This window comes from Festucalex cinctus, chromosome 12 (assembly GCF_051991245.1).
Source record: "Festucalex cinctus isolate MCC-2025b chromosome 12, RoL_Fcin_1.0, whole genome shotgun sequence".
NCBI classification, from domain to species: Eukaryota; Metazoa; Chordata; class Actinopteri; order Syngnathiformes; family Syngnathidae; genus Festucalex; species Festucalex cinctus.
Genome location: NC_135422.1, coordinates 22,967,709 through 22,991,031, shown reverse-complemented (window position 1 = coordinate 22,991,031; position 23,323 = coordinate 22,967,709). Strand labels below are relative to the sequence as shown.

The window sequence follows — 23,323 nt, the reverse complement described above, 5'->3', positions numbered from 1 at the left end:
CTGTGTCGTTTGAATCCATGCATTGGATCGTCACGGGAGTTATTCTTTTTGGCTCGCGCGCAGTACCAACGCCGGCCCGGGACATACAAGTGCACCGAGAGGACTCGATAGCCATGGGAAATACCGAGATGTACGGCACCGGCTTCTGCTAACTGTCTCCACTGTTGCATGTTGTCACTCGTTGTGCGCGCGCGCCGTGTCGCGAGCACGGCGTTGACGGTAGGCCCCCCCCCCCCCCCCCCCAAAAAAAAAGGTGCGTAACGTCTTTGCATTATGTTTACAACATCCGGGGAATGAAGCGTCTCTGAGCGCTACTTTGCTAACTCTCTGTAAACACGGAAGTAGCTTGAATAGTGACGCTACTGAAACGTAAACAAAACAAGTAGAGCACGGTGCAGAACTCTTGCTATTGTTATGAAAACCATAAAGCCTCACTCGCAACCGATTCACAGCAACGCGATATCCGGTCCACAGCTTTACAAGCAATGTATCTAAGGATTCCCGGCGGATTTTGTATCGGTTGACAAGTCTGCTACCGATACGGCCGTTTAGCTCCCCTTGACGACCGATGGTTCGGTCGAATCGGTTTTTTGTCCCACCCCTAATATACATACATATATACATACATATATACATACATACATACATATATACATACATACATACATATATACATATATACATACATACATACATATATACATACATACATACATATATACATACATACATACATATATACATACATACATACATACATACATACATACATACATACATACATACATACATACATACATACATACATACATATATACATACATACATACATACATATATACATACATACATACATACATACATACATACATACATATATATATATATATATATATATATATATATATATATATATACATACATACATACATATATATATATATATATATATATATATATATATATATATATATAATCTGTAGACCAATAAAGTGAATGCTTGCGTTTATTTGAACATGTGCAGACAATTTTTCACTGTCTGCCAACTTCTATTGAAACTTTTCTTAAACCTGGCAAAAATCCAAAATTCACTATCGATTCACAGGCATTCATTGTTCAGTGAGATACCATCTTCAGAGATCAAATAAAAAATGGTTTAACTTCAGGAAACTTTTCATGTATTTATTTAATAATGGCTTGGTCAGAACCATCAAAAAGCCCAAAATGGGTCACAATACTACCTATGGGGTACTAGGGTACTTTACTTATTTAGCCATTTTCAGCAATACAAGTTAATAATTTGCTAGAATGAATTGCATTACTTACTTAATTACTGTTCTTGTGCAATTAAAAACAAACAAACAAACAAACAAAATAAAATAAACACTTGACTGAAAATGGTATCCCAGGTGCTCAGAACCCAGGTAACAACCTGTTACGGCTAACCTGTTTCCTGGGTTTGGTCACGTGACGTTCGCAGACTGAGCCCTGAGAACACGTTTCAATTGACAGCAAGTGTTCTAAAGGACCAATAAATACTCAAAAAGAATCAGAATTTCCGCTCATATAATTCATGGTTCAGGTTTTTTACAGTTAAACTCATATCTTACTGAGCGGCAGGCTTCGTTCAATGTTGCAAAACACTCTCAAACCCTCTTTGTACTCTCAAACTGTTTTTCTTGTCACAGAGACTCTGAAGTATCCGGTTAAGGTGAAGCGCAATGATGATAAGATGTTCGGTAAGACTACCGAATTAAAAATTCTGAGCTCTTTCTAAAAAATAAAAAATAAAAAATAAAATAAAGAACTGCTCCACTGATGATGGGTCATCAGCCATCATCCACCTAGAAAGCAGGAAATCCAGGAAAATGTCTGACTACTCTTCCTAGATTTCCCCTTTCCCTTCAACTACATCATCCCACAGAATCTCATGCAACAGCTGAACATTCTGAGGAGTCCTTCATTGGAGGACTTGTGCTGGACTTCCTTCCCAACAGACCACGGACTATGAGGGTCCACAGCACTGTCTGAGCCCCCTCCTGTTCACGCTACTGACCTATGTCTGCTCTGTGAAGTTTGTGGAGGACACATGTGACCCATCGTAAACAACAATGAGTCAGAGTACAGAGAGGAAGTAGAAAAACTTGTGGACTGGTTCAAAAAACGGCAAACTTTGCATCAGTGTGAGGAATAACAAGGGGATGGTGGTGGATTTCTGGTTGGACAGACACCCCCTCGGGAGGAGAAGCAGTGGAAGTGGTCTTTATCTCCACCATTTACTTGCAACTGCAAACTCTCCTTTAATGCAATAAATTAAAGGGATTACGCCACTGTATTTTAAGCCCAGAAGTTAACTAGAGGCAAATAATGATTCAATCCTACCTTTGACACCATGGCGATGTAATTTTTTTAAATTAAATATGAGGTGTTTTGCTGGTTAGTTTTGTAACGGGAAGTAAAACGTCCGGTTCAGGAAAACCCCGCCTCTCCCCGTGTGATTACCGCGCCTCGAGCGAGCCAACTGCGGCCTGCTGTTGTAGCTCTGCGTTTGATGACTCCTCTGAGTATGCCGCGCAACTTGACGCAAAACAATTCTTCAATAAATATTTCAAACAAAACGGCTCCTTTCCGAGAGAAATCGTGGAGGAGGGAAGGAGAGAGAAGATGAGAGAGGAAAGGAGGAGGGAAAAAAACAATCCTGGGCTGGTTTCAAACCAATGACTTGCTGTATACAGAGCAAGCACACTAGCCAGTGGCCACTATACCATTCATTCAGTTAGGTTCAACACTGCAAATGTTGTACTTGTAGTATACACAAGTATCAGCCAAAACTTTTAAGACAGCCAATTGTCATTGCACTTTGGCATTGCAAATGAATACATTTAAATTCATTGGACAGAATGTTGACTGATATGATAAAGGCTACTTTTGTCACTATCCCATGGAGGTCTCAGAAAAAGTGGGCATGCATTTAGTCCGCAGAGGCGGTGCGGGGGTGGGTCCGGACTTTATGATGTCATAAATTGAGCACTCACTTGTTTTCTCAGGAGAGCAGAATAACCTAGAATTTCTCAGAGAGGGGCACTTCCTTTATGTTTTTGGTGAGAAATTAGCATTTTAACTTGGCTAAAAGCTCCAAAAAGTTGATTTGTCATGTTGCTGTCCCTTTAAAAAGAAACGTCTTTACGGTTGTCAATTATGCGTTTGTTTTCAAAGTAAAATTGGATGGAACCATTTTCAGGGTAAGCAATGTTGTAATAATGATAACCATGATAATTTTAGTCACAATTAATGGTGTTCACTTTTTCATCACCACCAACCAACTGGGCTGTTTCCAGAGTGAACAAGAGACCAAGGACACCCCAAACTCACATCATTCCAAATGGGATTAACTATGGACCAATGCAATACAATTATCAGGCGATCACACCCAGGCATATCCCTTTCAAAATAAATAACAAGTGACATGCATGTCATATAGAATTAGCAAACCCTGCGGTCACACGCCCGAGGTTGTCTTTTGGCAGTGACTGCAGGAGGATTATTATTATCTCAGTGGAGTGTGAACAGTATTGCTTTTGTAATTTGAACAAAAATAATCCTGGATATTTTCCTGGACCAATGTGAATAATTGGAAAGAATGCCAGATCACTTATCGCAGCTAAACTTAATAGTCAGAGCATAGGAAACAGAACATTAAGGTTCTTTCTAGCCTTGAAATATGTATTGAAATATTGAAACATGTTGCTGCTACCAGCAGTGACAGGCTCTCTTGTAAAAACAGTAATTTAATGACCTCAGTACAGGAATTACATGTACCTGAATCCTGCAAAGATGTGTACTATTCATGTGAAAAATGTCATTGTACATTGTACAATATGTCGACTTAATGCTGTCTTACTTTATTCATATCAAAATATAAACTATTGACACACGAACCTTGAGAAATGAAAACTGGTCCAAAATGAAGACTCTTATAATTAATCCCTTTAGGAAGATCAAAGATATATTCATAATCAGCTGACTGCAAAACCAGGGACTAATTAAAACCATATTTTGATGCTGTTTTAATTATTTAACTGTCAGGAGATTGTGTCATAAATCCGATTCAAGGTTCAGTGTCACTGTGTTCAGATTTTCTTGATATGTTTGCTTAGCAAATAAAGAAAATGGCTTCTCTGCATTATTAATACCCCTGGCGTTTCATTAGCTTTTTTATTTCGACCCAAGGCAGCAAATGTATGCATTTTAATGTCCCCTTCAGTTCCCATTAAGAGAGGGAGATAATGTTTTTTGTTTTTTTTTGCACCATGCCCTTTTTGTAGCTGATATTACCTGCCCAATCTATGTTTGTATTATTTTTTTTAAACTCTAGTATATTTATATCAATATATGTATATATCTGAGTGGATGTGATGTGTCAAAAACATTGTCATATGTCAATTGTCCTTAAAAAGAAAAGATGTTGGTTTGATATAATGGACATTATGTACATTTCTACAAGGATGAGTGCTGCTGGTGTCCTCTCAGTATATTGGAGCGCAACAAAGCAGGAGGAAAATATGGAGTCGTCTTCATAGCCTATAAAAATATGTTAGCGGCGAGGGAATTCATGAAAATGATTCATTTTGTAACAAGTTTTTTCAATTTGGTATGGCGTTTGTTAGGTATGGGCACAAGGTTTTCAAAATCACAGCGTACAAGTTGAGTTAGCCCCCTGGTGGCATACATGTACACATTTCAAAATGGCCGCCAATGAAGATTAGAACGTTGGCATATGTTGGCACCAGATCCTTGTGCAAAACCACTTTTTTTTTATAGCCTTTGGTGTGAGGAATCCATTTCTGAACCCATTTTTCAATTTAAAGGTCATTTTCAAGGCTATTTTCAATGTTACCATTTCTTAGAGCTGTGCATGAATGGGTGGCAATTTGGATATTCATTGACAAATTTCAAATGTGCAGACTCATTTCAGGTGGTGTGATGTCACCAGAACAGGTGTTTTGTTTGTACGGTAACTGTTTAGCGTGAATGCACCTTCTATTAGTTACAGATTTACCCTGTTTGAACGCTATTTGACACACATTAAAAGAAAATGTGTTTGGAGTCAATACACATGAAATCATACCTGATCTTCTGTTCTTTTGAAAATACTCCGGATCTTTTCATGGCACGCTGCAAATCTTCTCTGCTGATGTCACGAATAGCAAGCACAAATGCACCTGTTGAACCTGGGGCTTTCTTTTTTTCTTTTTTCTTTTTTCCCCAGTTGTTAGTTCAAACAACAAGTTGCAAAGCTACGCAAGACATTTTGAAATGCCAAGACCAATAAAACTTCAAAGTGGCTCTCCTCGTTCCTTTTAAAATGCTTGACATTGCGGATGCACAAATGGACTTGCTGGTTCCGAGAAATGAGATTGGTGCCGTGCATGCACAGGGCGTTTATACAGGTAAACGGCAACATCTCCACCTGCAGATAATGTAGCCGGCTGCACATTTGATGTGGGCAATTGGAGACCGCCTTGCACCTCCAATCATCCATCTATTGCTGCTTTTCCATTAGCCCCAAACAGCGCCACACCACTCTGCTTGGCCCGGCACCACACCACATGTCCTCTGTTGCTTTTACTTTACAAAAGGCGCCCAGCAAAAAGTGGAAGGTGTTGGGACGAGATCGAGTTTTTCATTATGCATTGACATTTGAAAGAGGTCAACCCAATTATTATTATTTTTTTGACAATCATATGCTCTATGTAAGGCGTTACAGTGGAAGAGTGGTTAGCCTGTCCGCCTCCCAGTACTGAGGGCTTGGGTTCAAGTCCAAGCTTCGGCCTTCTTGGGTGGAGTTTGCATGTTCTCCCCGTGACTGCATGGGTCTCCTCCCACATTCCAAATGGCAGGTTAATTGGGCGCTCCTAATTGTCCCTAGGTGTGCTTGTGCATGTGGATGGTTGTTCGTCTCTGTGTGCCCTGCGATTGGTTGGCAACCAGTTCATGGTGTACCCTGCCTACTGCCGGAAGCCAGCTGGGATAGGCTCCAGCACCCCCTGCGACTCTTGTGAGGAGCAAGCGGTTCAGAAAATGGATGGCTGTTTAGTAGGGCTGGGAATCTTTGACTGTCTCACGATTCGATTACAATTTTTGGGTCTACGATTCGATTCAGAATCGATTTTCGATTCTCGATTCAAATGATTTTTGATTCAAAATTGCTTTGTACAACTGGTAATTCTTCATTAAGAAGGATTTTTTTTCCTTTACAAACAGTGCATGCCACGGCAACAGCGTGTGACGAAATAAAAAGCTTTCAATAACTTTTCATCTTCAACATCTTAAGATGAATCACACCAAGTTTGAAGATGATTGGATGAACTCTGTAGGAGGAGTTCGTTAAAATAAGACCCCTATGAAATGGCCAAAAAAATGGCAACACGTTCCAAAGTAAATCAAAATGGTGGACTTTCTGTTAGGTGGAGCATATGGTTCAAAAAGAGTTTTTTTGTACCTTGAGGGCTGTTACATATGTCTTCAAATTTTAGTAACTCTAGGTAAAACGTACAACCGGGAATGCTTCATTAAGTAAGAATTTTGAAACACAAAATTTGATGCCCCACCTCTGGCGGACTTTCTGTTAGGTTTAGCATATGGCACCAACAGACTTTTTTTTGTAGGTCATAGCCTGTTACATATGTGTACCAATTTTCATAGCTCTAGATTAAACGTACAACCGGCAATGCTACGTTTAGGAAGAGTTTTGAAACTCTAAATTTGATGCCTCGCCCCCGTCATATAGTATGTCAAAAACTTTACATTTTTTTACCATGATGTTGTCCCAGGTGTTGAGATGGTACAGCCCAAGTTTGAAATCAATCGGGTTAATCATGTAGGAGAAGGGGGCATAAGTATGACCCCTGTAAATGTGCAAAAATGGGCTAAAATTTGACATTTTTGTGTTGTAAGTGCCTTTTTCCACAAAAACAGCATGTGGGCTACAACTGCCTTTTCCCCTTCTTCTTCATTTCTAATTTAAATAAAATCGATTTTGGGATATTAATATCGATTCGATTAATAAATGAGAATCTCGATTCTTTTATGAATTGATTTTTTGTCACACCCCGACTGTTTAGACTCGTGAGGTCAGATATAACATATTAATGTCAGGAAATGTTGAAGGTTGGCTTTAAGAATATGTTTTGATTGGTGATTACGTCTGGGATAGCGGTACACATCATATTTATTGTTGTAGTATTGCATTAGTTCTTGGTTGAATTATCTTCAAAATAGTCTTTGCCTTGAAAATTACCTTGAACCATAAATTTGAATTCAGAAATTATCCATGGCATGGAATTGTCCCCACCCAAATTTGTTCCTGACATCCATTTTTTGACGGTTTTCTTTTATATTGAGGGTAATTGAGCCTATCCCAGCACGTACGTTCTGCATTGATTACAAGTCAATTACAGTGCACAAGCTTTCACATTCATTCATTCATTCAATAAAATCTGTCAGAGAGTGGGAGATGCTAATGTTCACTTTTAACACTGCCACTGATCCAGAGACATTCATTTACTTCCCATTCCATTCATTATTACGCTTGTAATTTGCAGTTACGTTAAACTGCAAATCAGCCAAAGCATCATATTGCAAAGTGGCTGTGAATTTGTGTGATACACTTTTGCAACATCATTTGGACACCATCCCTGCGGTCGTATTGTGCATGTTAAACCTGCAGGTGAGTTCATTATGTGTTTGGCCTGATGGCAAGAAGAAATGATGATCGATGTGGACATCAGCTCTGTCAGTGTATGAGCTCGTTCTGTCTGCAGGCGATGCTTGTGTGTTTGTGTTTGTTTGACACTTGTGTAGCTTTTCAAGGTTATCAGTGCCTGGAAAGTTTTCTGTTGCCAGAGCCAATGTGAACTTAAAGGGCGAATGTTATGAAGGAAAGAGAGAGGCGCCTGGTTTCTTGATATAGGTAGAGAATATGCGCACTGTGTAAATGCATTTTATTTTTCGGATGATATTCTTGTCAATTCAATATGTACACAGATGCAGTATCTTAATCAATGTACAGCATTTGAGAGCTCAATTTTGACCAGCTAGCATGATGAATATGATGACAATGACAGTGACAGCAATCATGATGAAATGAAAATCCTTGATATTCAGACTTCTTTTCCCTACCCTACCAGGTTGAATAAGTGATTTTTTTTAATGGTAATATTTCTGGCACTTTAGATAGACTTAAGAGGCGCTTCATCCTCTCAACGAAGAGTCTTTTATGCCAATGTATGAAAACAATACCTGTACCTCTATACACCCACGGTTGTGACTCATGAGTTGAGTGTCCATTGACTGTATACATCTACAATTTTTTTTTTTTTTTTTTTTTTTTTTTTTACGTTTTGTAATTTTATTCTAGCAATACTTGCTACATTTCTCTCATGGGTAGCCGTAGTGGAGGGAAGCTTAAATTAATGCAGACAATTTTAGATTAGATGTGTGCTGAGAGGTGGGATCCCAAATGCAGACACAAATAAGATTTTAACTATTTATTGAGAAGCAGAACCTATGAGAGCTGTGCACAGTTGAGCAATAATCCGGCAATAATCCAGCAAACCACACACAATTCTCAGATTGCACCTACAGACAGTGGATCGTAAAGGACTAAAGAACACCATCACATATGTCCCCGACATCATAAAGGATTAAAGGTTGACATCACGAACGGCACGTTTTGAAAACAGACACTTGTTACATCAGTACCTAAACAGACGCATAACAGGCATATGAGCTGGTCATGAACTCTGGCGCATGCGGCCCAGGCCATGACAAGTTCACTGAATTTTCCAACTGCCCAACAACTGTCATTAAAGGTCTGTCTAAAAATAGCAGCTAATATGAACAAAGAAACTGCTGCATAAACAGTACAACCCTAAAATGCCAATTCTGACTTTAATGCACTCACCAAACTATCACACGAACTTCAAAATTGCCTGCAATTTGTCTTTGAAACAGGAATGAGATGGAGGTGGGGCATGAGCCAAAGAGGTGATCTGATGGGCCTCTTGATTGACAGCAGTAAAAGCCAATAGATTAGAAGTTAGAAAACGGGCATCGGTACAGACAGGACGCTTTGTGATCCATGGTTTCAGGCATTACGTCAGCAAAAATCTGATTTGGATTTCATTTTTTAGTAACCACTAGGGGAAATGCATCAGAGTAAAAGCATACATTTTACTTTGGTAATGCAGAGGAGTAAAAGTGAGAGAATATAGAAATGGCAATAACAAAGTTAAGTACAGATGTCTGCCTGTATGTGAAATAATTTCCTAAGGATTATCTAACAATCTGTCCAGGGTAACTCTAAAGAGGGTAGCCTACACTGTAAATTCAATTGATTGATTTGATAGTGTAAAAAAAAACAAAAAAAAACAAAAAAAACTTGAATGTTAAATTGAACACACTGAATAACTTCTAGAACATTTCTGATGTATGGGAAGTTGTTGGAGGTTAGCCAGACAAGAAAGATGAGAAATCACACATTTGCACATTGCCCATCATATGACTTTCATCACTAGACAAAGACAAGATGTACAGTTGAGACATTAAAATTTCAGGCCTGTATTTGTGGGAGGTATCAAATGGTGCACTCTTTTATATTCACTGATATATTTAGCTACTATTTGTGGTCTTGTGATCCAGAAGCAATGAGTGCTATCATTTATGCCGTCTATCGTGACTGACTTGTTCACGCGTTCATAATGTCAAGCAAACCAACTCACCCAAAGCTAGACATGCTAACCAATGACTACATTCGAAAAGAGGCTTACCCGTTCATTGTGCACTTAATTGCTCTACAAAATGTCAATGCACTTCTCATTTCCAACAGTTGAAATCCGGAATTGCTTTGCTCTACAATGAGGAGACCAACAATTCTTATGACGTCTGCCTGAAACTGACCAAAGAGGAATTAACCATACAGAAGCTGGATGTGGTTTGCACAAGAGGAAGCGAATCCCACGTAAATGTAAGTGCCCCTGCATGGGGGATGCAAATGTATTTTGATTCATGCTGCATAACTCCAGATCACTTGTCACATTCACACTATCGTTTTGCCAATAAGAAACTCACACTTTCTAAAGCACAGAACTGTAGTTCTCCGAAGACAAGAAACTGGCGGTCTGGGCTTGAGCATCAAAGTAAGCGCTTTGATTATAAAAACATTGAAGTCGAAATGAAAAGTGCTTTGTCTAGCAAAGGTGACTGTTTGAGGTCGACGATTTCATCTGTCTCTCTCCTGCTTTCAGGGTGGTGCCGAGAATAATGTGCCGGTGGTTATTTCCAAGATTTTTAAAGATCAAGTAGGTAAGAATGTAGTTTATCCCACTTGAAAGTGCTCAGCTCAAAGTCTTTGATCAAGGTGACAAGAACATTTTCACAACTTGAGAAAATATTATTGCATTTAGATGACCTTGCAAAAATAATTTATTTTCAAATATATTAAAAAGATAAGTGCAGTGTACATGATAATAAAACAAATATAAGCCTTTACAAATGTGTATGTACTATGTACACAAAATAGGTACATGTTTAGTGCATTTTAATGTTAATGTTTCTGAATAAACACTACTTAAAGAGGAAGTCAACCCAAAATATTTTTCTTGAAAAACAATGTTCTATGCAACCCCACTAGTCTTAAATACGGTATTCTGGTTTATATTGCGTGAGTGGAATATGAGTTATACAGCAAAATCCAGCAGTTTTTATCAATATCAGAAGGCGGCCATTTTGCCACTTGATATCAAGTGGAAATGACATCACAATTGCTCAAATCTCGGTAACAACCGATCACAGCTCAGCTTCACTAAACAGGTGAGCTGTGATTGGTCGTTGCCTGTGTTGTCATCTTCAGTCAACAGGAAGTGGCAAAATGGCCGCCCTCTGAGATTCACAACTTCATAACTCTTATTTCACAAATGTAATCAGAATGGCATGTTTAGATCACACATATTATTGTCATGAAATGTTTAAGGTTGACTTCCCCTTTAACTAATTTAACATCACTGCCATATACTGACTTTTGTATGTCTTTTACTTTTGCATACACATCCCCGATATGTCAGAGAAATACACATTATGTCCACAATCATTTGGATTTAAATAGCTTGTGCTTTTAGTATACATCACCCAAAATTATGACCATCAATAGATCATTTGAATTGTAGAAGATCTACAGCAAGTTCTTCAAACAAATTTACAATAACTGCATAAATTAGAATGTTATGTGATGTCTCTGGTAGATTGCCATTACAGTTTATACGCATGTTTGAAGGTGACGGTTATTATCCTGTGACAGATTAGTTCATTATTTTTTTTTCTATAAAAACTGTTGATTCTAAATAGCAACAAATCATCCATCCATTTTCTGAACTGCTTACTCCTCACAAGGGTCGTGAGGGGTGCTGGAGCCTATCCCAGCTGGCTTTGGGCAGTAGGCGGGGGACACCCTGGAATGGTTGCCAGCCAATCGCAAGGCACACAGAGACGAACACGCATCCGCACTCGCAAGCACACCTAGGGACAATTTGGAGCGCCCAATTAACCCGCCATGCATGTCTTTGGAATGTGGGAGGAGACCGGAGTACCCGGAGAAGACCCACAGCAGCAAATCAAAATTCAACCATTGTCCTGGAATCACATACTCGTGTTTGGTCTTAGATATTTTACCAAAATGTTCACAAATATCATTGCATTGTCAGTTTTACAAGTCATCGTGTAACAGAAGTTTCATTGTCACCCCGTGTCTCTTAAAAGTAATTCGTATTACTTTCAGATTTCATGCTTCATGTTCTTTTTCTAACCATTAAATCGACCCAAGATGAGCCAGGTGGAGACACTGATTGCTATTTCCACTACATTAGAGCACATGAAATGACTAATTAGTTTCTAATGTTTTCATTAACCTCTAATGCTTGTCTGTTGATGACCGCAGCCGATCAGACAGGAAAGCTGTTCGTTGGTGATGCTGTGTTGGAGGTGAGTACATCAGTGGGACTTCAGGGGTCACTATTAAGGGATTTACGTCCTATTCTATTCTCTCCTATTCCTTTTCTATTTTGTAGCGTGGCATTTCATTTTGCGACTGTATAAGATTACATTTTTACGGTTGACTCAATTGTGTTTACCAACTGTGCCTAAACAAAGTCCAAAGAATCAAGTTCTAACCAGTTCTAACTCAAATTCAACATTAGAGAATATAATACTCTAACATTCAATGTGAGGACACACAAGAGAAACTCAAGAAACCATCACCTGAACCGAGGGAGGGTGTGAATTTTATACAGAGGAAAAATGATAATTGAAAACACGTATGAAGCACATTCTTCAAAATAAGGCTGACTAACATAACGGCCAGGAGCTTAATTGTGACCCCAATACATACTCATGTACTCAAGACCACACCAACCGAGCCCAAGACATAGACAGAGACAAGACAAAGACTTTTGGAGGTCAACACCAAGTCAAGACCAAGACTGTATTATATCAATGAAAAATCACCCAAAAAATAAAAACTAAAGCCTTTGGGGGTTCGACTAATACCTGACGTGGTCATTGTTTTGTTTTGCTGTGTTTTGTTTTGACAATGCTACGCAAGCTACTTTGGCTGTAATATTGGCCACGATAGGCAATAGCTACATCCGTGCACTACACTGAGATTGTGAATGTTCGGAGAGGAAAAGTGCGCCCTGCTCTGATTAATTTCCAAATGCATCAGTGTGTTGTAGCAAGACCACTACTTGTGTTTTGTTTATAACTCGACTCAGTAGTAGTCAACACGCTAACCCACACAACTACCGTAATTTCCGGACTATAGAGCGCACCTGATTATAAGCCGCACGTGCCCACATTGAAACATGAGATATTTACAAAGAAAGATGATACCCAGAAAGAGTTTTCAAAGGTTTAATAATATACATTAGCTTTTCTTTCCAAACAGTGCCTGTGACGTGGCAGTAACACAGCAGCAATACAGTAGTAACTAACAGGGATGGTTAAAAATATACCGGTAAAAGTCACTGAGACTGAGAATTCTTGTATTTTCCATGATGAGGGTCTGTTCATGCTCATTTTATTAATGCACAAAGCGCAAAGCTACATTAAACTTGCGTCTTCCTTGACACATATATTCCACCTGTCTCAGACTTACCTTTTCTGCTCGAGTGCCCCTGGCGGCCGTTAGAAAAAACACATAAATTAGGATTGAGCGTGTGACAAAAGTCGCGGCTTATGGACCCCTTCATGGCCTACGTCACGATGACGTCACGGTGTTTACTGGAGGCAAAAACAACCGCTGGAGGCAACGAAGTGCAGCTAGAAGTAAACAACGCTGGTTGTCTGCTTATTCTATTCTATTTTTATCAGTTTACTCACATATGAACTCAAATGGCCGTTTTCCGCGTCCTTTCCGACGTGAATCTTCTGTGAAAATATGCTGACCGGTGTTAGAACCACACGCCACTGAGGGGTTTTTGCCTCCAGCTAAGCCCCGCCCTTTGAATTGCATCACATTGTTTACAAACTTTGAAGAGGTCTATAGTCCGGAAATTACGGTAGTTTACGTCAACATTAGCCAGCCAACAACCGCCACATTAAGAAAAGCCAGCCCAAGTGCCACTTAAACTTCAAACTTATGAAAAAAAAAAAAAAAAAAAAGTTGATAACTTACCTATGTTTACCTGTACTTTTACTTCTGCTTAGAGTATGAGGTCTTTTATACCTCTGATCAACATTAACATTCACTGCCTTTGACAAGTATACTTGTCAATTATATTTTTTTTTAAGTGGTGAATTTAAGTGGTGGAAAAGTGGTGAATCTGATTATGCTCCACTGTAAATGTCAAACTTGGAAACAACTTTACTGATGCCTAACCACCAGTCAATGACATCATTGCCCCATTTTATACGAAATAAACACAGTTTCAGAGTCCATGGGAGTAATGTCTGGTTTTTGTGTAACCTACATTTTTCTACTGTCGATTATAAAAGAATGGGATGAGGCAAAAAGTAGGGAGTCTATTCTGTCATTTGGTAGATTCGGTTTATATAAAATTATTGAACGTAATATCGTGTGGGTATTGAACATTTTGAAAATTTCTAAAATGGCTGGCAGTGAATGAGTTTTAACATTGAAGATCTTTCATGAATCGGTTATTATTGCTTACATCGTCACGTTATGTAAGACTGAAATGTCAAACTATTATTGTAATTAATTTGCGTACTAAGAAATAGGTCATTTCAATATCACTACTGAAATATCCTTCTACTTTCTTTTGGTTTCTTTAGGTCAATGGCATAAACGTGGAGCATTGTACTCATGAGCAAGTTGTGAGTATACTATAGATGTTTAATGGCCATTTAAAACTGTTGCACTGCTGTTTATCACAAGACTGTAGTGGCTATAAAACCTGAGGTGCATCTCAATAATCCAGGTTGTCGTTCTGGCCAGGATGTTTTTTCCTCATGCTGTGATTAATTGAAAGACTCCATAGATGTCGATTGGTTGCGACGAAGGTTCAGGGTGTGACGTTTTTGGAGGGATTTGCAAATGAAAAATACCTTCCCTCGCACAGCTGTCACGTGTTCCCCATACTCAAATCTACAGCTTCAAATACATAATGAAGAGGCAGTCTCTTTTTCGAGCAACATTCCTAATTTTTAATCACAGGTGATTGATTACTTGCTGGGCACTCACAGATGTTCAGGATTTAGAAACAGAAAGTTATACCGCACATAATTAGACATTCAGAGTTAAATTTAGTAACTTTGCAACCACTGGAGAGAAATATTCAAACCTTCACCTAGTTTTTTTTTTTTTTTTTTTAAAAGACCCAATCTCCATCATTTAATGCTGTCTGTCAGAAATATTGTGGTATTTGTGCATTGCAGGTAGATGAAAAAAAGGACAGACAAGGTTACAAGTGGTTTGTTGGTCATACACTGAATGTGTGCTTACAACATATCTCTGCCACAATATGGACAAAAACAGTGGCATGATGAGTTATGCTGTTGCAGGGCTCCAGATTATTTATTTATTTATTTATTTATTTATTCATTTATTTATTCATTCATATCACTCGGAGCACAATATCTCCTAGCTTGAAACGTTAGGGGTAGTGGAAGAAAATCTAGTAGCATAGAGTAAATTGACTTGCAATGTAAATACTCACATTACGGTCCATTCTCACTGTATTACTGGGAAATATTTACAGTACCTACAATACTTTCAATTCACATTTTATTGTGCACATTTTGATGCAACATAAACCCAAATGCAAAAGTTCATGTTTAGTGCAGCAGTGCAAGTATTATCAGCAAATTTCACACTGTTGATGTTTGTGGGTATGGACAAGAGAATTTGCAGTTGAACTGAATTTGTTCAGCTCTCACTCAGTGTAAATGTGAGAGTAAATGGTTATCTATATACAGTATGTTTTCTGCCAACCAATCCAGGATATGCCCCCTCTGGCACCCGAGGTTTATTGGGGAGAAAGGTTTTACGCAATGTCCGACATTGAAGCCTTTTTGTGTGGTGACCTGTCCAAAAGCGGTGTTGGTCCCATGTATTCATGATAAAATAAAAATGAACAAACTCAAAGTGTGTAAGGCGATACTACAAATAATTGACTGTACACTGAGTGTGTTTCACCTATTCTACTTATGCTGCTGGGGTGTGGGGAATTGAAGAATATAAAGTAATAGCGCTATTAAGTGCTTTCTAGGACTGGATGTACATACTACATAGATTTGCTCCGACCTTAGCGATTCAAGGATATATGGGCTGGGTTCTATCCAACGGAAATATGAAATGTTACGTTCATGGAATCTATTGCTTTGTAATGGCACAGGACAGAATTAATTGGAACGTATTTCAGTGGAACAAATTACATGACTGTCCTTGGTCAAAAAAAAAAAGAAAATGCAAAATATTTAAAGGAATAACCAGTGTTGTCATATTAATTCTGTTAAAAACAAGCTTCTCTTCTTTTAATTTGAAGAAACCTGGTTTCAAGGTATTGTGTTAAAACCCAAATTGAGAACATGTAGGAAAGGTTTACTCATGAATAATATGTCTGATCTCAACTCTCTCGAAATCAAAGATCCTTGGTTGCTCAGTTGAGGTCAGGTATATTCTCCCTTTAGTCATTGATTTATTAATATGCCTAAAGATAAGAGATTGTGTGAAATGTGTGGCTTGAATGTTGTGGAAAGGGAATTTCACTGCACATACATTATATTAATGCATGTGCATATTAAATCTATACAAGTTTGTATTGCTTTTATTGCACTGATTTTAAGTTGCTAATGCTCATTTTCTGCTGACCTTTGTGAATGTCTTCCTCCGTCTTTTTAATATTTCTCTGTCATTCCTGTCAGGTTCACATCTTGCGCACTGCCGGAGACGAAGTCGTCATCACTGTGCGATATCTGCGAGAAGTTCCATCCTTTCTTAAATTGCCTCTAGGTAAGAGCCCTGAATTGTAGATGTTTTTAAAGGTTACAATAACAAACAGTTTGGTTTGGAATCGTCTGAGGATTGAGGAGCAGTGCTTTCCTCTGAGACATTATATGGTTTTAGTTTATGTATTTTGTTTTGTTGACCATACGACTACGTCTACATCAATGTGAAAACCTGGTCCGAATGACATTTTAGTTTTTCAATTTCAGATGCCCAACTTGCTTAGGAGGTTTAATGTTAATGAATTGACAGACAACTGCCATAAAGCAATTGTGGACAGAAAAATCATCAGGAATCCTGACACATTCCCAAAGTGCTCACAAATTTGAGATTCAAACGTTGAATCCCTCATTCAATCATAGTTGAAATACTTTAGTTTGTCATTTTTAATACTGGGATATTTTTTTGTCTGTTCACAAGTAGCAACTGCCTTTCTGAACCACTTGTATCATCTTGTATTTGTACCACACTGATGAGGATGGAAAATATTCCAACTGTAAGAACAAAACTTGGTTTAGTCCTTCAACCAACTCAGTAAAAAGAATATAGAAACAGATGTATTCTTTGCGGTCAGTCAGGAGTGTGCAGAGGGCGGGGCCAACACGGTGGTGGCCCGAGGTAACCAGCTGCTTTGTCTTGTTTCCCAAAGCACGGGACATGGGGACGTTGGATTTCTTTTGTCCTTGTTTACTGTAGAACTCTGCCAAAATGTCTTGCTGTTGTCACACTGAAAACATTCCACTATTATCACTTGTCCTATTTAATGTGCTGTCTGTGCTACCTAAAATCAGTGCTTCTCAATTATTTTCTGTCATGCCCCCCCCCCCAGTTAAAAAAAAAAAAAAAAAAACACCCCTCCCGTGACTATAAATAGCATCATTTGTCTATAAAATGTCTATAAAACACTGTATCCGTATTAACATACAAGAGAATAAAAAAAGAAAGAAATATGGACCAACTTACAACAAAGAATAGCTTTATTAACTGTAACAAAAAAAATTTCAAGTGCATCTGAAATTAAAAAATAAAATGAAATCCTTAATTAAACTAGAAACATTTTTTGACTGACCATGTCAAACCATATGATACGTAAAAATTAAATGACATAAAATCAATAAATAATAATGCATTCAAACTGATCACCAACATTAACTCAGGAGCACAATATTAAAAAAAACTTTAACCTGCAAAACAAAAATATATAAAATAATTTGTGCTGATTTTTTTTTTTTGCTGTGTGCAAAGCGCGCATGCTCAGTGCAAAAAAAACAAAAAAAACCTACACCACCGAGCGAATGCTCCCTGCGCACACTCTGCCAATAATGAGAGCGCCACTGCCCCCTAATGTAGTGGAGGTGCAATTGTACTTTATTCTAGGACAGTAAAAAATATCAAAATGAAAAATAAAAAAAAAGCATGTTTCCCGAGATCAAACGCGCCCCCCTTGATGGAGCCTCGTGCCCCCCTATTTGAGAAGCACTGCCTTAAATTAAATGAACATGTTTCTGTTGGAATGGGCGGAGTGGTGCCATGTACAAGCTATACACAGTCTGCAGTTATGCTTTCGGAACAAGACTGTGAAATGGACACCTCGCTGCCATTTCTATTAACTGAGGTACACTCGTTCACTGCAAGATATTCCAAACAGAATGAAATGGAGAATAAACTGTCAGTGATGGATGAATGTCATCACTTTCACCTCGTTCCATCCATATACACCAGAGATGGCAGTTTATTTTAGCTGCCAATCACTCCCACTGGAGCGAGGTCATGTGGTGGTCCTTATTCTCCTCCGGTTTCCTTCTTTTGTCTTTGGTCCAATATTCTTTTCTTTAATGTCAAAACTTTTCATCAACTGAGTGACAATCCCGACTTCATCTGCCGTGCGCTGTCTGTGATGTTGTGTTTGTCATTGACATTCCAATGGAAATACTTTGGAAAAGTGTTGTTTACCTTCCCTGCACCCGTGACACGATAACCTGAATTTCTGGAGTTGTGAAATTTTGTCTTTTCATTTTTGGGGCCATCTCTCATTAGCGGGGGTGAGAGGGTGACAGACTTGACAGCCACCGCGTGGGTTGGGACTTCAGGTTGGCGTGGCCGCTTTATGCCTTCTTGTCACTTGTGAGTGCGCACATGTTTTTATTTTTTTGTCACAGAGAGAATAAGGAAGAGCCAACGTGAGGACAGAGGCTTCGTGCTGGTGTCACACATAAACCTATAGGAAATAATTCTGCTACTGCTGTCTGCTTCATAGTTGAAGTTTTCCCTTCCCTGTTACTTGCTTTGGTTTTAATGCAGGTTTTGATCAGAACACACGGATCACAACATATTATTCCAGGATAGACTGTAACATTTTGCTACTGGTCCATAAATCTCCGAATGGTTTAGGGTCTGAATATAATCAGGAAGGCTAATGGAATATTTCAACTCTCAAACGTAGCATTTAGCAGATGTGTATGATGTCATGCCTGCTGCAATGATGACGTCTCTGATCAACTGTGAAAAGGGACAGAATCTGTCCTCTTTCAACTCTAACTGCTACAAGCAGCAAAGCATATGTAGGAAGATTTATGACTGTATTGTTAATGTTTTATATTGTGTGTCTGTAAAGCACTTTGTGACGGCTACGTCTGTTTGAAAGCACTATATGAATCAATATGACTTGACAACATGACTCTGAGATCTGCAGACTGAAGTCAATTGGAGTGGAGCTTAGAGTTTAACGCAAACATGGCTTGCAAATGTCAAGGGCCCAGGCCACAGGTGGCGAGATCCGGTCCTCGAGGGCCGCAGGTTTTGGATATTTCCCTTCTCCAACACAGTGATTTTACCCAGTTTACCTAAAAGTCCACCCCTGGTGGCAAGCAAAAGACAAATGCAAAAGACAACTGGCTGTCTGATCGGCTAGCTGCTACTGAACGCCTGGTGGGGCATGAAACCGTGTCTATAAAACACAAGTGAATTCACAAAATGAACAGGGGCCTCGCACTTCTTGCATGTCGCATTCAGTGTGATAATCGCATACAATGGGAAAATCCGTGATGAATGGTCTGGCATTGAATTTGTGGCATAGTGACAAATGTTTACAAGTCCTTGTGATGGAATGAGATGACGTTCAACTGAACGTTCGAGGAACATTGTGATGAAGGTTTCTCCTCTTCACAGGTTCTCCTGGACCATCTGGTGATCACAGCGGTGAATCCTCCTCCCTCTTTGACTGCAGCTCACATTTAAATGGCGGCACAGTAAGACTTATATCCTATATGCAATATTTCTCATGTTCTATATTTCTAATATCCAAATATTTCCACACAAGTCATTCACAGTTACCAGACCTGCAGGTTAGCTGTTTATTATTGTAATACAGCACAATTGCACTCTTACAGTATGTAAGAGTGAAGATCTTTCACTGACAACAGAAACATCGTATACCACATAATGGCCACGTCAGTTAGATGATCTCAGCCGATAGTCCCTGAATGCTTTTCAGATTGAATTTACTTTCATGAAGAACCAAAATTCATTTTTCGTGCTTTGAGTGTGCGAAAGCAAACTGAGAAAGCGCCATATAAATCACACATTATTATTATTATTATTATTATTATTATTATTATTATTATTATTATTATTATTATTATTATTATTATTGTTATTGTTGTTGTTATTATTATTATTATTATTATTATTGTTATTATTATTATTATTATTATTAGGGATGGGCGAGTACCGATACCAGCCTTTTTTCAAGTACTCGAGTACTCGTGACGCAGACGAGTACAAGCGACCGATGGCAGAGGGGGAAGACGTTAAGTGAGTCCTCCTTGCCTATAACTGGCGCTAGCTTGCAGCAGTTTTTCACCAAAGCTTCACTGGTTTGGAAATACTTCAAAATTGTGACTCTTAAACTAAAAGAGCATTTTTGTGTTTTATTTTGAGCGTTAAGACTATTGAAGAGTGACTGTGCTGTTTTTTTGTTTTGTTTTTTGTCAAAATTAAATGAAATATATTTGTTTAAAAATATCGTTTAGTGATTTTTTTTTATTTGTAAAAATGTACTACTGGTATCGTATCGGTGAGTACTGAGGGTCCGAGTATCGGTATTGGTCTGAAAAAAAGTGGTATCGAACTAATTATTATTATTATTATTATTATTATTATTATTATTATTATTATTATTATCATTCATTTGAAGATGTCTACTTATTTGTTATGCGGGACGTGAGTGATTGAGGGATAACGAACCCAAATGCAGGAAAGTAAGGCAGTGAAACAGGAATCAAGTGCAATGCGTGGTACTTTAACAATACATAGGGAAAAAGATAAGCAGACAACCATGACTGGAATGAGCGTGACTTGACTGGACTTGCTGTTGCTTGGCTTGGCATGGCTGAGACGATGACAAGACGCACACCGACTGGACAAACACAACATACTAAATGCACTAACACTAATGAGAACACCTGGGGAAGGGAAGACGCACACAGGTGGATGTGGTTAGACATAACGAGACAAGGGAAGAAACCAGGGGCCCCATTTATAAAACTGTGCGTGAAAACCTGCGCAGAAATGTACGTACGAACGAAACTCAAAACGCACGTACGCAGAAAAAAATTGAGATTGATAAAACAATGCGTAAACACACATACGCATATCTGCACGCAAGTTCCCTTTATAAATGCCACACGATCCAAACCGGTATGCGCAGCAGATTCCACGCCGTTCCCTGCCCCAAGTCCGCCTATTTCACCCCATATTTGGCAATGGAAATCAACTAATCTGCGTATTAATAAGCAGCACGTGTTGGCAAACACCAAATCAGAACAATTTGGACGGCCAATGAAAGGCAAGAAAGAAGGCTAAATTCACCATGATATACCTAGAATTTTTGAGTGAACAGTACGTCCTATTTAAAAAAAAAAAATCAAAAACATTAAAACAAACAAAAAGAAAGATGTGCATTGAAACCCTCATTGAAGGGGTCGAGTCACGGAAGGGCAATAAAAGTAAGCAGGACAAGTTGTGGCGTAATGCCACCGCAGGGCGCACAGTAGCAGACTTTCATTTTTTAAGAAGGAAAAAGAATAAATAATAATAATAGTAGTAATAAAAAATAATCCATCCATTTTCTTAACCGCTTACACTTTTATTGTCTTTACTCATACTTATAAATTGTCTCAAGGCGACCTATTATTGTTGTTAATATTCCAAATGTGTTGTTTATGGATCTTCAATCAGAATCACGGCTGCGTGGATCGCATTGTGAATGTTTGACTGTCGCGCGCATTCTTTCTTGTACTTGCATGAGTGGCAAAACCTATACGCAGCAAAGATGCACCAAGACTGTATTTTTCTAGTTTTTTTTAAATTTTTTATTTATCCTTATTGTCTTGTGTCAATATAGCCTTTAATGGCAATTGCGCGGCGGGCGGGTGAAGTTACGATAGACGCATATTGTTGTGCAGCGCGATGATGTAATGCATGCAGTGTGTGTCCACATTAGTTGTCACTAATGTGATTTGTTGCATGAGGCTTTTTCAAGATAGGTGATCAATGGGAGAAGACAGCCGTTTAAGATCTTTATTTGCGTGCAACTTTCCGCCCCGCTGCGTGCTATGACGTAGGAGCAAGTCTGCAAAACATTATAATGTGACCCAACATCCATCATGCATGGCGTTTGAGGAATAGAAATGCTCCACAAAGCTGATTGTGTCGCTGTTTTTCCCATGTCTCCAGAATGTGCGGATTGCGTGCGGTAGGTCCAGACTTGACGTGGCGGTGCGTAAAGTTTCACGTTCAGTTTGTTTTCTATAAATACCACCTTTGGCGCAGAAATGTTCGTACGTAGAGTTTTGGCCTCATTTTGATCGTACGCAAGCTTTATAAATGAGGCCCCAGGAACGCATGACAAAAAACACCAACCACAGACAAAAATAACAAGAACACCCATAAAAAAACAAAAACCCAACCCGCGCAGACATGACATTATTTAATGTAAATGATGGTGTAACATGAGTACTTGTTTGCGTGTGGGTTTGTGTGGCTTTTCGAATCAATGTCCATCCATCCATTTTCTTGACCGCTTATTCCTCGCAAGGGTTGCGGGTGTGCTAGAGCCTATCTCATCTGGCTTTGGGCAGTAGGCGGGGGACACCCTGGACTGGTTGCCAGCCAATCGCAGGGCACACAGAGACGAACAACCATCCACACTCACAAGCACACCTAGGGACAATTCGGAGCGCTCAATTAACCTGCCATGCATGTTTTTGGAATGTGGGAGGAGACCGGAGTACCCGGAGAAGACCCACGCGGGGCACGGGGAGAACATGCAAACTCCACCCAGGACGGCCGGAGCCTGGACTCGAACCCGAGACCTCAGTACTCAGAGGCACACATGCTAACCACTCATTCACCGTGCCGCCTGAATCAATGTCATGTCATGTGTAAGGGAAATCGGTCCAATTAATTATTAAATCAACAATTGTTAATTATTAAATTAATAATCAATTGGCTCATTAATTGAAGGAGACTCAAACTTAATATTTAAATTAAGTTGAGCTTGCCTGCGGAGCACCACATCTCTTTTTGATAATTTTATCAGGATAACAGATGAGAACCTCGTTGAATCAGTCATTAAAATGAAGGTTGTGCCCTTACTACAATTTTGTGAGTTCTTTGTTCAGCTTAGAGGTCACTATAAATTGTTGAAACACACACACAGTAAACCAGGGGTTGAGTTTTGTGCACGTTTATTCTCTAACCTAGGTGGGATAATCTACTTAGAATTTAAAGAAGCAAAACTAACTA

At 39.0% G+C, this 23,323-nt stretch overlaps 1 protein-coding gene across 1 annotated transcript in view; it reads left to right on the top strand.

Annotated features, from left to right (window-relative positions):
* The window catches only part of sntg2 (syntrophin, gamma 2), a 90,731-nt gene that overhangs the window by 2,569 nt on the left and 64,839 nt on the right, over positions 1–23,323 (top strand). Inside the window, exons 2-8 of the mRNA XM_077539507.1 lie at positions 9,890–10,027; positions 10,143–10,199; positions 10,308–10,365; positions 11,993–12,036; positions 14,344–14,385; positions 16,435–16,522; positions 19,685–19,764. Of these exons, the coding sequence (XP_077395633.1) occupies positions 9,890–10,027; positions 10,143–10,199; positions 10,308–10,365; positions 11,993–12,036; positions 14,344–14,385; positions 16,435–16,522; positions 19,685–19,764 (507 nt within the window). The remainder of the gene's footprint in view (positions 1–9,889; positions 10,028–10,142; positions 10,200–10,307; positions 10,366–11,992; positions 12,037–14,343; positions 14,386–16,434; positions 16,523–19,684; positions 19,765–23,323) is intronic.